Source organism: Lissotriton vulgaris, chromosome 1_1 (assembly GCF_964263255.1).
Source record: "Lissotriton vulgaris chromosome 1_1, aLisVul1.2, whole genome shotgun sequence".
NCBI lineage: Eukaryota > Metazoa > Chordata > Amphibia > Caudata > Salamandridae > Lissotriton > Lissotriton vulgaris.
The window spans coordinates 1,330,134,655-1,330,150,929 of NC_141685.1; the positions used below are offsets into that span (position 1 = coordinate 1,330,134,655).

Genomic DNA, 16,275 nt, shown 5'->3' on the forward strand with positions numbered 1-16,275 from the left:
GCTCACAGAGGCGACATGCCTTTGAAGCTTCCCCCTGCCCATCCTGGGGGAGGAGACCTAGCACCTCGCCCAGGATGTGCATTGTTGATGGCCCAGGAGAGCGGGGGCTCTCCACCCGGGGGTCCAGCAACATGTCTGCCATCTGGCAGCCTCTGCAGCCACTCAGACCATACGTGGATTGTAGGTTAGGTTTTCAGGGGGCATCTCTAAGATGCCCTCTGGTGCATTTTACATTAAATCCCACACTGGCATCAGTGCGGGTTTAATGTGCTGAGAAGTTTGGTACCAAACACAATTAAGGACCTGGCCTAAAACTAGAACCGCTACACGTGAACCTAATATCAATCGATAGCTGCCACAATTATATGTAATGCTAAAGTGGTGTAAATTCCAATGTCTGTTTGGGTAGGTCCTGGTTCTATGTGGAAATAATTAAAACATGTTCCCAAGGTGTGCAACCCGTCGTGAACTAACCAAAGAAATTATTAGTGCCAGGGAGTCCCAGTTAGTGGCGAAAAAAATTTGAGAAATGGTATGGAGTGCCTCACGGAAACAACACCTTGGGAGTCTAACTGGTTGGTACTCACCAGTGGACTCAGGTTCTCATCATCAGCACATCCATCCTGTGAAGGAAAGTAAGAACAAACAATATGTAAGAGTGATGACAAAGTGCACGCGTGCAATAGTATCAATGGTGAGTATACTATTTGCATGTGCTAAAGTGATACTGTGAACACGAAGACTGACCCCATAAAGAAGATCCTCTCGATTGGGGACTCCTTTATGTGTTAAAAACGAGCTACAACCAACACTAGCTAGCCACCTTTATTCTCTGCTGTGGGTTTGCTCACATTAAAAGGACACTCTGTTGCCTCCTTCTATCATAGAGGGCCAACATGTTTCATTGCCAGTAGATTTATAGGCAATTTCTTCAGGGCGTGGGTCAGTCCCATCTCTATTGTTCCTTCACACTCGTGTGTAAACCGCTTGGGTGCTCATTCTAAGCATACCGGTGACCTCCTTTTCTTTAGTGTCACTATTGCGGTTCTCTCCCCTGCTACTGTGGTTAGCCCGGGGCTCACTGGTGCCGCACCTTCGCTCGTCCACCAGTGAGCCCCTTTTAGGGTTCAGAGCACATGCACTGGGGCCTGGTTAGCAGAGTCCGAGTGCACAGAGTCAAACACCAGTAGCATCAGGCCAGACAAATTCCGGGTTACTATGCTAAAAGGATGCATTTTCCTACAGGTCCCAAAATAAGGGCAGGAAAAAAAGATTAATCCTCTGTAGCATGCCAAAGTCATACAGAAATTGGCCTCCACTGGTTCCCACAACCCCAAAGAAATACCCCATTGGATGAATGGCCAATGCAGCCCTGTTGCCTGCCCTTTATTGCCCTCCCATCCGCACCCCACCTTCATTTGAGCCATTCATACTCACTTTTAGTTCTTGGGCCTAAAGTACTCGGGTGCACTGTCACTTGTTTCACAATATATAAATCCTCATAGATTCAGTTATCACCTGCAACTCCTAAAATAATTCAATTTCCATTGAGGATGACTTAATTCTTCATCCATTTGGTGTTAGTGACTCAGCTCCTATAAAATGAATATTATAAAGGTATTATCATCAGCCTTTTTCTTTTCAACCTCCCCCAGGCTCCCCTCTCACGTCATCCATTTTGTCTAAGTTGTTTAGGTCCTATTTATTTATTTTAAAATATTTCTAAAACGTGCATTTGCCTGCTGCAGGAATGAGAATTCACAACAATTTTTATCAACAGAGTGAAAAGCTGGGTCTTAATTATGCCTGGGCGAAACATAAATTACACTCATTTAATTTACGTAATGTCAGGAATTTGGCATTATGCTTGTTACCCAAATTTTCTAAAAGTAGGGACGCTAGGTGGCGCACGTGCGGAATGGCCACCACAGTGTGAGACTCCCGCAGCCTGGCACAGTTATCCTTCCATTATCCTTGCCTTCTTACTACTATTTGCCCTGAAATACAGCGGCGAATGGAGTCCGACATTTGAGGTGCCTACACGCTGAACTTTGGGACAATATGCCACGGGAGGTAGCAGTTGCAGCTTTTGGAGTGGGTGGCCGTCCCAAGTCCCTGCATAGAGTGGAGCTGCCAGGCGGGCACAAATGGCACGCAAGTGCTGTGGCGCCCACGTGGTGGCAGGGCTGCGGTGCTGCTTGTATAGCAACGGAGGTTCGGTGAGTGCTGCCAATGTGGGGCTGGCGAGTATATGCTGCCTCTAACACGGAGAGCTGAAGTGACTGAGCTGCGAGGAGGTGAGCTGCGGGGGTAGGACTTGGCAGCTGTCAGTCTCGGGCCCCACATGGGTGGCGGATCGGCCACAGGTGGCGGCCAGAGTGTGTGTCTGCCCCTGACGACTGATTGTGGCGTGCGCGTTGTGCATAAGAGAGGAACACGAGAGACTCCCTGCTGACAGAGGTGCCGCTGAAGACACACAGCGCTATAGCACAAACCTGGATGAAGATCTAAGGCGGTGTCACTTGGGCTGCAGGACAGAGTGATTCCCTCAGTAGGAGGTGTCACACTGCTGTTTGGTGCACTGGGCTTGAGATAGGCACACAGGTGGCTTCCCGCTGAATGAGACGCCACTGATTGTGGAAGAGAAGCGCTATATTATGGCGCTGAATATTGGTTCTGGGCCCCGGGGTAAGGATCTAAGGCGGTTTACTTAAGGCGGCAAGACGGAGTGATTCCCTAAACAGGGGGGGCCACGTTGCTGTTATATAGGTCCTTGAGCGTCCCCTGGAGCTTGTGGACATTTTTTGCTGGGACATCAGGGTCTGGCAGGTCAAGGAGCAGGCTGCATAATTCATACGTACTGTGTGGTGCGCGGAGGACTATATATCATCTCTCCCCTCCCCCTCTGCTGCAAACGACATCTGTGGGCCTCTTAGGATCAACACTGGGAGCATACAGTAGACAAGTAGCAATGGGCAAACCGGACATGCGCCAACCGCGCCTCACATTTGATGCAAAGAAAGGCTCACGACAGCAAACTGCGGAGGTGGACAATGGTCCAGAATGTTCCACACAGACTCGCAATCTGCGCCGAGCGATGGCATGCAGGCAATCCTACAGGAAGTACGGCAGGGGTTTGCGAACATGGCCGAAAAGATGGATACCCTATCTACGCCTATGGATGCCATGGTCCACAAGCTTGATGGCCACGAGACGCGGATAAAGGAAGCCGAGCATCGCATACCAGAGACTGAGGATACCACAGGTCACCTCCGCAATACGGTCACAAAGATGGATAAGCTGCTCAAAATAATAGCCGTGAAAAATGAGGACATTGAATCGCGCAGTCGTAGAAATAATATACGCGTGATAGGCTTTCCGGAGAGTACCAACACGGGCAGGTTGGAGAAGTACATTGAAAAACTGCTGCTGGAGGTGGTGGGGTTGGAATTGTTATCACCTCACTTCATTGTGGAAAGAGCCCATCGCTCTCTTGGACCGATGCCGCCCCCGGGGGTCCCCCCCCCGCCCCTTCAAAGTGCATTTGCTGAACTATAGGGATCGTGATGCAATGTAAATGTATATGTAAATGTATAGGTATTTATATAGTGCACTACTTACCCGTAGGGTCCCAAGGCGCTTCGACCGCTGCGAAACCCTTCCTGGCTTCCCTGAGAGATGGTCCCTTAATGGGTATCTCCAGGGTGAGACCAGGCATCCCCGGCGGTCTGGTGGGGCCGTTAGTGAAGATGAGGCAAGCTAATGCCCAGAGTTGCCGAGTGTGATCGCTGATCAGAGTGGGCACCGAGGCGAGAGAATTATCGAGTCCGCTGACCGTGGTCCAGAAACCTGCCGCGCCGGGAATCGAACCCTGGTCCCGGGCCGTTCTCTGCTCTCGGGTCTGCCGCCTCTAACCAGTGGCAAGTGGAACAGAAACAACTACATTTCGAAGGGGTTCCCTTTACAATGTATCCAGACTTTACCACGCATGTACAAGAGGAGCGACGCAAATTTCTTCATGTGACACAAAAGCTGCGGGAGGCTCAAATTGATTATGCCCTCCTCTAACCGGCACGCCTCCGGGTCACATACAAAGGCAAACAAATGTTCTATGTTACGCCCCAACAGGTTGAAGATTTCCTCAAACAGATTAACAAACAAAACACTTTATCTTCTACGCAAGCGGACTCGCCGAGATCGCAGTCACCGACTTCGGACTGATAGCTGTGCTGGTAATCGAATATTCAGCAGGTCACCTACCCATGAGAGCAGATATTGCCCTGTGACGGAGCAGTATGTGCCTCCAACATATCTTCCAAGATGCAACAGGGCATAAAATACACTGGTCTGACGATTCTCCATAAGAGGGCGTGGAGTTGGACACTATCCAGGCACCCCTGAGGCCTACTAGGGGACATGCTTGACATCTTGGACGCTCCCTGAAAGGCGAAGGGTTATCCGTGAACCACCTAGTTGTTTCTTTCCATCCAAGGGTAATCCCCCCTTCTTTGTCACGCATAAGATCTGGTCACAGACAGTTACAGTTTGTAGTACTGATTTGTTTACCGGGTATAAGGGTGGGGGGTGGGATGTTTAACGCTGGCATGATTGGGATGCTTAGTGGGTGGGGGTGGTAGGGGTTTGGATTACCGTATTTTGTGTTGGGCGTGTCATATGGCTTGTCTCTTTTTATGGTGCTTCTCAAGATGTTGGGTCATGGTACTGTGCAAAATGGTACACCAATAGTTATCACATCACACAGGAACATGAAGGACAGAATAGATAGAAACCTAGTGAACATAATGTCCTGGAATGTCAGGGGCCTGGGTGATCCAAGGAAGCGTAGGCAAATATTAGCATATCTAGATCGGCAGCAAATAAACGTGGCGCTGCTTCAGGAAACCCATATTGACCCGCGTTCCCCGAGTACCTTTGCTAGTAAATGGGCAGATGGTAGATTCTTTTCTTCATATTCATCATATGCTCGGGGTCCAGTCAACCTGATAAAGAAACAGACTCCCTTTGCTTTGGTGGGGGTATTAACCAATCCACAGGGGCGCTATGTGTTAGTTTGGGGTCGCTTGGGTAGAGATTCTGTAACCATAGTCAACTGCTATGGCCCCAATGTTGATGCACCTGATTTTTTTAATATCATTTGGGGCAAGATTGCACACTTAGGGTCCACACATGTGATCTGGGGTGGCGATTTTAACGTTGCTCTCAAACCGGCCCTGGATCGCTCTAATACCATGCCCCACCATTACACTAATTCCCAGGCGTCTCTGCAGGACATAATGGCAGAGGGGGGTCTGATAGATAGTTGGCGGCATACTCACCCACAGATTAGGGAAGGTACTCACTTCACAGCGTATGCAGGAAGGTGTGCTCGACAGGACTACTGCCTTCTATCCAGAGGTTTGGGCCAAGCTATTCAGAGGGTGCTTCACCTTGCCAGAACTTTTTCTGATCATTGCCCAGTAAAACTCATACTTACACTCCCAGGGTACGAGGCACCTAGACCTAGTTGGCGGCTGTAGCCTACTGCTCTATTTGACACAGTATTTTGCACTGAATTGGGGGAGGAGATACAGGATTTCTTTTTAAGAAACAAAGGCTCTGTGGACAATGTGGAAACCATATGGGAGGCCTTTAAGGTCACCATCTGGGGATACTGTATGGCAAAGAGTTTTGGGGTTCTTCAGGATATACAAAACAGGCTCCGGACGCTGGAACGGGATCTAAGAGGGCTGGAAGTACCGATGGGAGCTGGGGTGATTGGCAGGTACAGATAGACTTTTGTGAGAAATTGTCAGACTACGAGGAAACTGCGGCGCGGGAGACAAAATGTAGAGGACGTTACTGGGTGTCTCGTAGATATGGTGAGGGTGAGAGGCCAGGGAGGGCTCTGACTGACGCGATCAGGAGCCTGTGTTTCTCTACTCATGTTTTGGAAGTTAAAGGGCCAGTGGACACTATTTATTGTGACACTCCCAACATACTTAACATCTTCACCTCACACTATACTACATTGTACACCACGCAACGCAGTGGATCACTTGATATGGATAGCTTTTTAGGGGACATCGCACTCGGGTGGTTAAGCGATACGCAGAGGAAGTTCTTATGTCTCCCATTGGAGTTAGACGAAATTCGAGAGGCGATCATGCAGCTTAACAATGGGAAGTCACCCGGCCTGGATGGCATTCCCGCCGAATTCTACAAGCAATACATAGATGTCATAGCTCCGGTCCTTAAGGAAATCTATGAAGAATCCCTCAAAGGGGGAATACTTCCACCCGCGATGGGTGCAGCATTGATCACCTCTCTTCAGAAACCGGGGAAGGCCCCAGAGAGCTGCCCTTCTTAGAGGCCCTCTCCCTCCTAAATTGTGATACAGAAATATTGGCCAAATTGTTAGCTAATAGACTGACACTCCTTTTGGATAAGCTCATACTACCCAATCAATCGGGTTTTGTTCCCGGTAGGGCCACGACTCACAACCTCCGCATTCTTTTTTCTTTATTACAGAACGTCGCATCTGACTTCCCACTGGCCGCAGTTTTTTTAGACGCCACCAAAGCGTTTGATTCGGTGAAGTGGGATTATTTATTCGGAGTTCTTCAACGCATGGGCTTTCCTTATTTGTTTCTCTCGTGGGTTAAGCTACTATACCAGCAGCCCACTGCTAAAGTCTTAATCAATGGACATATTTCACCAGCATTTCTCTTACAGATACATCGTTACGGAAGGTAAGTAACTTTTTCTTTACGGTCCATATACAAAATGAATTGTGTCTATAAGCTCCCAGTCGAAAACTGATTAATTAAAATGAATCACATGTTGTGCAGCTCAGTAAACAATTTCATACGTACAATCTGTAGGTCATTGATAAAGAATGTTTGTTCGACCATTTTAAAGCCTAGGAAAGCAAGATCATAATTTTCCAGATTTGGTGCCCCAATCAAGAATGTCAGACGTTTTTTCGGGTCCCAGGACAACAAGCTCAAAGCATCTGACGCCTTTTACTGGTATTAGCTTTGTTAGATGTCTTGTCATTAATAAAAAGCACACGCTTGTTTTACAATTATGAGGGTGGTGGTTGCAAATAATTTGGGCATGAGGAATAATGACCACTCTCAGTACCCACCTTCTGAAGGGCCTGGTGCCAATATAGAGAACCTTCTATCTCCTTGTCAGTGCTGCTTGATTGGAGTTATATTTGGAAGCATCCTGTTGTCAAACTACAAAGCAAGCGATGGATGATAATGTTAAAGTTTGCCATTTAACTATGGAGGGATTTTGCCTTTGAAGCATTTAAACGGGAAGCTAGCCATCTTGAAATTGATGCAGTTGGCTCCTGGAAGCAGTGAAGACTGCTTATTAGTCAACGGATGCTGTCTAGTTTCGTGAGTTTGAGCACCAGTCCGACTGCTGTAGTTGGGACAGTTTGCAGCCTCTTATTCTGGCCCTAGGGTTCCCTCCCAAAGTCCCGTTAGCCTAATTCAATTGGTCGTTAAGGAGAAAGCTCCCAATTATTTTGTGATTAACTTAGTTTGGGCAGTGTTTGTTGTGGTTGTCAGAGACTGAAAAACACACTCTACTGAGGCTTTAAGGAATTTAGAATCGAGAAGGGAATCCAAGTCTTCTCTTATATGGTTTGCGGTTTTCACAAGAGTAATAGTTAATTTCTGAGGGCTCATGCCAAGGGCGCGAAGCTTGCGACTGGAGCTCATTCATTGAAACTCTTGTTTGGTAAATTGAACTTTAGACACTGAAGTTCATCCATTGGGCTGTGTCATCCAGACCTCATTTCAGAGCCACATAATGTTTTATCGGGTCCTTTCATATCCAGTTTAATCTGCAGTGTAATTGCAATAGGACAAAAACCTCGGCCCCAACAGTAGAAATGAAAATGATTGATGAAGATATTGTACAATGGGGGGAAGTGGGGAAGGCTTAGCATCCCTCACCACATCCATCACTCTACAGATAATTTAAGGCCTAGCTTACCCCCTTGACATCCCACCACTAAGGGAACATTGTAACCATCGTATTGCTTAGGCCAACACAGCAGCCTCAGACCTAAGACTTGATATTATAAAGTTGTACACTGTGTTAAATATTGCAGCCAAATCCAGAAGTGCAAGCAGCGAAATATTGTTTTAATGGGCAGCTGCTACTTTCTGATCAAGTAGTGCTATGAGAAATGTCACTGTACCATGGTGAGTTCCATATTCTGACTGCTGAGGAGCAAACATTTGGTGCGATTTCAGAAAGACTTGGAGTTGTGTGCTCACTCCCGTTGATTGTGCGTCGCACCTTTCTTACCTTATTCTACTTTAGGGAAAAGGAGTGATAAGGGCGACCACCTCTGGCTGCCACACCACCGTTCTCCACCGTGTCTGACTGGACATTGATATGCTGATATGGCAGAAGTGGCACTAAAAATGTACTCGCTCAAATGATGGAAGGCTGGTACCCTAGAGGGAAAGGTAAAAGAAGCAGGGCATAAAACCTCACTCAAGATAAAATAATATCAAATATCACATCATATCATTAAAATGCATTAGATCTCAAAACTCCAAGTAACTTAAAGAGAAGGGACACGACAAAGACGATCATCAAATGTTGCGATGCAGTAAAAACCAAAAACAAATCCTTTAAGTTGTTTCATGTGGAAGTTTGGAGTCACAGAGCTGGAAACAGCTTCCCTCTATCTTGTTTTTGCTTTTTCTATAATAATGAATGCTAATTTATGTTACACTTGGACATGTACTTTGGTCCTCCAGCTGCTAGAGATGTTATTCCAGACTCCACCAATGCCTCTCATTCTCCTCTGTTTCTGGTCCAACCTTTGGCCTCCAAAAATCATTGCATGAAAAAAATATGAACCCTTTGTATCTATAACCCTGTTTGGCAAACTAGGAGTGAGGGTGAAGACTTGGCTGGCAAGCATGCAACCCAGTTTATGAAGTGCAATCTTGCACTTTTGAGCAGGTGCCTGCACAAGGACAGCAATGATCACGAGTCTGGATAATATCATGCCTACAGGTATGTGTAGTGGCACAACTAGAATGCTATCCGTGCAGTGCTTAAAATGCAACAACAACAAAAAGTGCACACTCCCAAAATGTTTCTTAGTAGCCGCCTAACATTTTCAGCCCTTTTCCAGCCCACGGCCTGCATGGACACCCCAAAACCTCTGCCGCTCTCACTACCCCGCTGGTTGTTCAGTTGTGGGTTGAGGGAGTGGGATCCTGGCTGTGTTTGAAAAAAAAATGCTTCAATCTGTAAATTGTGTCTGAATTATGGCAAGCAAGCGAAACCTTCCTCAAACAGAGTTGGAGATGTTCAATCTTAAGAAAGGTTTGAGAAAAGGTGCCAAATAGTGATATTTCAAGCACAAGGTTCGCATAAAAGATCTAACAATTTGGAGGTTTGGAATGGTAAATAATAAAATATTCTAATAATTATGTAGTCTACCAGGTAAGCTTTACCGTCCTCAGGATTTACTCAGGCTTACCTTTCCTAAGATCTATTTAAAAAAATGGTTGGAAAACAGTAAACTTTTCAACACAATTGGATAACTATCTGTATGCTTTATAGGCTGTAAAACAAAAATCTCACTATGTGATTTGACATGACCTATCATTTGTCAAAATGCATATAGCAAATTTCTTGAGTCAAGAAGGGACATAAACCTTCGAAAATGTTGACACCATGAAGGTTTATAAAATAATTAAAATGCAATACAGAAGGCACAAAATAGTAGTCAAGATGTTTTGTAAATCAGTTTAAGGATTTAACATAAGGCTGAACCAGATGCAGCAAAGTGTCTGACATTAAGTAAATTCTCAGAGCGAACATTTCCTAAGCCCAAATCAAGATACCGACTGACATAGTTTTGCTCTCATAGTGTGGGGAAACAAGACTGGCTTACCTCCAATTTTAGGGTCTTATGTAGTGAAATGCACAGTGAAATTCGCATTGTCAGCGTAAGGTGATCACACATAATTTTATAGATTGAGAAATCAGAAGACAACATGTAATGTATCATCATCGAACACCATCCCAACATCAGCCCCTAATTGAAATTATTACAACCCGTTTGACCTGTCATTGGAAATGTTGGCACAAATCTAGTTACACTTAAAACAATGACAGTCTCCTTTATGAAAAGACCTACAGTAGCCTTGAATATTGCAAAAGGCTTTGATCCGAAGTTCTTCAAGAGCTGCATGTCCACAAAGAGCATTTCATAAGTGAACATCTTGAATGAGCACTAAGAGGAGAAATGATAACACACATCATGGCTGCATTTGAATCTGAGGTGGCCTTTAGTCCTAGTTTGGGCCTAGTTGAGTCAAGCACAAGACAATACAGTTTGGCAAAGTATAGGATTTTCATTTAAATGCACAAATGTTCATAATGTTAGACATACATTTTTAATCAATCAAAACGCGCTCCCTCCCTCCCAAAACTCTTTTTAGTACTGTTAACCTCCCCATGACCTAAAAGGTGACTGAGAGAGGTCCCAACCATGAAACATGTTTTGGCTGGAGTGCCTCTTAAACTGTGCAGTACTACCTGGGAGGCAAAAACGATATCCCCTTTTTACATCATGTAAAGATAATCTCCTTAGATGCGTATTGTTTTTGATTCCACTAATGAATAAAAGGTTGACACCCTCAAGAGCTTTTTTAAACGTGGTATGGTGACCCTCGGACTGTTAGGCAATGGTATGGGTTCTAACAGTAAAGGCTCTACGTACAATACAGAGAACCTTGAGTTTTATTTTGCACTTTACGAGGTGCCAGTCTACTCAGCGTATCACCGGTCATTCCCTAGTGTACTGATGGACAGCAGTGGCAACATTTTAACTTTCTGATTTATTGTTTTAAAAGTTGACGATCGCATTTGCAGGCTTTTCTCTGTGGTGATTAGGAGATATCTGGAGCATCTCAGATTTACACCTTCCATTTTATTCTCCATCCCCAATTTCTTTCAGTGATGTGTATCTGGAGCATCTTGAAGGTGCATTGGTACAGTACAGTTCATATAGCACTTTATATCCCTAAAAGGCTGCAAATCGCTCCCACAGTTATCTGGTTCCTTGGAAGCCTTTAGTAGTGCTTAGTTTAGAAAGTATAGGGTGGTAGCAGGCCTACCTGTAAGGTACTGGGTATGGGGTTTAGCTGTGCTTAAGCGTTAAGTGTTGCAGAAAGGTTTGAGTGTGGGTGCGGCCGGGTACGAAGTATGGATGAACTGTGGCAAGTATTTGTGAACTCCATTTCAGCCATCTCAGCAGGGCCCCAGGAAATTCAGACTTCATCCAGGTCCGGACTTATGAGTCTAAAATGGCGGGTGTAAATAGGCTCTTGTAATCCCAGTTTGCTCCAGAATAAACATCTGGGACTTGGTCCCTTTTATGTTGCTACGTAGTGCCAGACAAAATTAATACAACTTTTGTTTGTTCAAATGTCCCAGTGTCTTTTAAACGAGAGGGTTAACCCCAGCACTTGGGCATGTAGGGCTTATTTATTTATGTTTCTACGTAGTGCCAGACAAAATTAATACAACTTTTGTTTGTTCAAATGTCCCAGTGTCTTTTAAACGAGAGGGTTAACCCCAGCACTTGGGCATGTAGGGCTTATTTATTTATGTTTCTACGTAGTGCCAGACAAAATTAATACAACTTTTGTTTGTTCAAATGTCCCAGTGTCTTTTAAACGAGAGGGTTAACCCCAGCACTTGGGCATGTAGGGCTTATTTACACGCCCATCGCTCGCGCGTCATTTTTTTGCCCATATTTATAAGGCCACGTAAAGTCACCCTGTGTCACTTTTCAATGTCTTGTAAATATGGACCTCTTTCATGCATCACTCTGCGCGAAAGGGGAATTACATGGGTGTTGCTGTGGGTGTTCCCACCGCAAAATCCATGGAACTTAACGCATTCCCAGATTTACAACGTTTTGTAAAACTGGATATGCGTCAGAATCCTACGCCTCCCCACGGTAGGCATAGGAATGGCAGGAGGAAAAATGCTTTTATTTCTCCTCGTTTTTTTTTCCTCTTTTATGTGTGCTCTATTCTGCAGCATTCATGGAATGAGAAAAATGCCATTAATTATTGTTTTTGTGCAGGAAGGTGTCACTTCCTGCACAAACACAATCATCCCTCAGTGCATGCACCCTTGCAAAATTACGCCTGCACTGGTGCATGGGAGCCAATTGTGCGCCACTGCACAGGAAATCACAGAGGGATGCGTCGTATTGTTGTTAATACAACAGATCCCTGTGCTTTGAAAATGACACGGGGTGCCTGCACTGGCGCATGGCAGCCAATTGTGCGCCACCGCCTGGGAAATCACAGGGGAATGCGCCGTATTGTTGTTAATACGACAGATCCCTGTGCTTTGAAAATGACGCGGGGTGCCTGCACTGGTGCATGGCAGCCAATTGTGCGCCACTGCACGGGAAATCACAGAGGGATGCGTCGTATTGTTGTTAATACGACAGATCCCTGTGCTTTGAAAATGACGCGGGGAGCGTGCACTGGCGCATGGCAGCCAATTGTGCGCCACTGCACGGGAAATCACAGAGGGATGCGTCGTATTGTTGTTAATACAACAGATCCCTGTGCTTTGAAAATGACGCGGGGTGCCTGCACTGGCGCATGGCAGCCAATTGTGCGCCACCGCCTGGGAAATCACAGGGGAATGCGCCGTATTGTTGTTAATACGACAGATCCCTGTGCTTTGAAAATGACGCAGCACAATGCATCTAAATGGCTTGCGGCACTGCGTCATTTTCTTGTAGATGAGGCCCATAGTTTTTAATGGCAGCTCTTGTAGCACATTTGGGTATATTCATTTTCTATGCCGGTCCCTTGGATGTGCTTTTTTTTAAACTCCACACGTACACTATATATTTGAAAATTAGAATGCTAGTAATTGTTTTTTTAGATAGCGCTTCATGCCACACTTCCGTGGTTTCTAAACCCTGTAAATAACTGAAGTTTTTATTATCAATTTTAACGGTATTCAGTCTGTCAACGTCGGAAATGTAAAGCCGTGCCGTTTTTCTTATATTCGAAATTGTGGCCTTCAGATAACCGCATTTTTCAGTAGTATTCAAACCATTGAACCCTTCAGTCATCTTGCAAACTGGCAAAGAAGCGCATTTTTCAGATGTAGTTGAAAAAAGGTTGTCAACGTATTCTTTTACTTCTGTATTTCAGGCACCGTCTTCCCAAAGAGCAGTGGTGGCTTAAACTTGTCCCGATTTTAAAGATCTTGGCAAAATACAACATCAGCTTGGATACCTCCGAGAAGGCGCAGATGGAGCACATTAAACAGAAGAGGGCATCCGTCGAGTCGCATATATAACCCCGCCAGAGGAGGGGAAATCTGCGCTGAATATCACGAATGGAAAGAGTTTTAGGCCTCTAAGGACCTCAGTTTGCCTATCTTAAGGGGCTATTGCGGCCCATTTCGTTTGACACTCCAAGTATTACTTAGGGCCTAAAGTGTTACTATGAAGTCGGAGTATGTGTGTTCCTGATGTACGAGACTATATTAGCCATATTGCCATTTGTTTTGTGGAAAATTGTTACTTTGGAAATACACCTTAAAACAAATGCTTGTGTGCAGAATTTAGTGTTTCTTCTTATTCCTGCTTCCTGCTTAAGAAAAGGGCATCTCTAGTAAAAGCATATTTCCTTATGCTAAGCATACCTTGACACTGCCCTCACTCCTGCATTCTGAACTGATTTCAGTGCAGCTGTGAGTTGATTAATAGTCTGGGTCGGATTGGGCACCCCCAAAAAAGTGGCCCACCTTCCCAGATCTATGAAGCAGCACTTGGCTAGTCTAATTGGCCTCAGTTTTAGAGAAATGTTTGATAAATGATGTACTTTAAAGCTCATAGAGCCAGAAACATTGGTGAAAACTAGAACCACTACATTTTGACTGGGCAGGCGAGGTAAAATAAAGTGGCCCAAAAGCCACAACTCCTGATGTGGCTATGTTTGCCACCTGCCTGTTTTTTCTAACCAAGCTTACCAGTATTTGAATGTCCTGGCCGGAACAAAAATGAAGAAAATCACTTAAAGCCTTCAATCAATATGTACTTAAATAGTTACCATAAGGTGAACACAGTTTAAAATGTGGTCTAAGGCTGATTTAATGATCTGTGACAGATAGTTAAAACTAAACAAGCATTTGCAATGCAATGGGTCTTGCATTTGTGAGAGTTAGAGCTATTGGCGTTGTAAATGGCCAAACCTTTTACCTATGTGTTTTGATTTTGAGTGTAGTTATTGTATGATCAGTGATGTATGTGCAGCATTGCCTAGAGGACTAAGAATAGGGAATTACCACTGGGAACAGAGATACTGCTACAGCCCTACCAAGAGGACTTAGCATGAGGAATTTCTGACTGAACCATAGTAGTAGCTAGCAGCACTGCCTAGAGGACTTAGAATGATGAATAACAGATGTGACCAGAGAAGCAGCTAGCAGCACTGCACAAAAAGGTACCATAACAAAGGGAGCAGCCGTTGGAGCCAGGACTAAATCATGCAGCTATGGCAGGCAATACGATTCAGGTCCAGCAAGAAGATGTAGAGGAACTGGAAAAGCTAGGACATAGAATAGCCAGCAGCAGAGGCCAACATTGTATAGGCCCAGAACGCAAACTAAGAAGAATCTTGTAGGAGGCAGAAGAGGCGAGTACCTGCAGCTGGCTGCTGACATCATCTGAGTCCTGTGGGTAGAGATGAAAGAGGCATCCCCTGTCCCAGCAGCTGTGATTTACTGGGCACTCTGGACAAGATTAAGAATAGGCGATTTTTGCAAACAGAAAGGAAAGTCAGCTACAAGCTGCGATATAAAACTGCCCTCCACCTTCAAAAGCATTAGAGCAGCACAACGCATTAGCACAGCTTTTTGGTCATAAACAGCTTGTTCAAGCCGCGGATGCTTCATGGCAAGGCTGCAGGGAGTGAGCTCTGCCAAGCAGGAAATTAACAAAACAAGTAGTGCGTGACACTAATGTATATGGCCCATCATGAAATAATGCATGTAACGGGGGCAATCTCCAGGGCGAGACCAAACCGTCAAAAAGAAGAGACAAATGTAAGCTACAAACCAATGAAAACAAATGATTTTTGAAAAGTACATGAAGGAGCCAATCAAAAGTGATGGGCATGCTGAATGCCCATACACTAGATACAGCATGCGCTCTGCTAGGCATGACCTAAAAAGGCAGAAAAGCCATGTAAAGAAGGAATACAGATGGTTTTATTATTGTATCAATCAATCAATCAAGGCATTTGTAAAGCGCGCTACTCACCCGGGAGGGTCTCAAGGCGCTGGGGGAGAGGGTTATGTTACTGCTCGAACAGCCAGGTCTTGAGCTGCTTCCTGAAGGAGAGATGGTCTTGGGTTCCCCGAAGGTGGGTGGGGAGGGAGTTCCAAGTCTTGGCTGCCAGGTAGGAGAAGGATCTTCCTCCGGCGGTGGCTCTGCGGATGCGTGGTACGGTGGCGAGTGCGTGGCTGGTCGATCGTAGCTGGCGAGTGGGCGTGTAGAAGGTCATGCGGTCGTTGAGGTACTTGGGGCCCAGGTCGTGGAGAGCCTTGTGTGCGTGGGTGAGGAGTCTGAACGTGATTCTCTTGCTGACGGGGAGCCAGTGCAGGTCTCTCAGGTGTCCGGTGATGTGGTTGTGTCGGGGGATGTCCAGGATGAGTCGTGTGGAGGCGTTCTGGATGCGTTGGAGTCTTTTTTTAAGTTTGGCTGTGGTTCCGGCGTAGAGGGTGTTCGCGTAGTCCAGTCGGCTGGTGACGAGTGCCTGGGTGACGGTCTTCCTGGTTTCAGTGGGGATCCATCTGAAGATCTTGCGGAGCATGCGCAGGGTGTTGCAGCACGAGGATGAGACAGCGTTGACTTGTCTGGTCCTTGACAGGGAGGAGTCCAGGATGAAGCCCAGGTTGCGTGCGTGGTCCGCTGGTTTGGGAGCGGTGCCCAGGGCCGTGGGCCACCAGGAGTCGTCCCAGGCGGAGGGTGATGATCCCAGGATGAGGACTTCCGTCTTGTCTGAGTTCAGTTTGAGGTGGCTGTTCCTCATCCAGTCGGCGACGTCTTTCATCCCTTCGTGTAGTTTGGCTCTGGCGGTGGTGGGGTCGTTGGTGAGGGAGAGGATGAGCTGGGTGCCGTCGGCGTAAGAGATGATGTTGAGGTTGTGTTGGCGTGCGATGGCTGCGAGGGGGCTCATG

The 16,275-nt window shown here is 46.0% G+C and overlaps 1 protein-coding gene across 1 annotated transcript in view; it reads left to right on the forward strand.

Annotated features, from left to right (window-relative positions):
- LOC147749112 (ATP-dependent 6-phosphofructokinase, muscle type-like) overlaps positions 1-13,640 on the forward strand; it is a 288,878-nt gene extending 275,238 nt beyond the window's left edge. Inside the window, exon 23 of the mRNA XM_086966253.1 lies at positions 13,242-13,640. Coding sequence (XP_086822379.1) covers positions 13,242-13,389 — 148 coding nt within the window. The 3' untranslated portion in view covers positions 13,390-13,640. The remainder of the gene's footprint in view (positions 1-13,241) is intronic.
- The last annotated feature ends 2,635 nt before the right edge of the window (positions 13,641-16,275 follow it).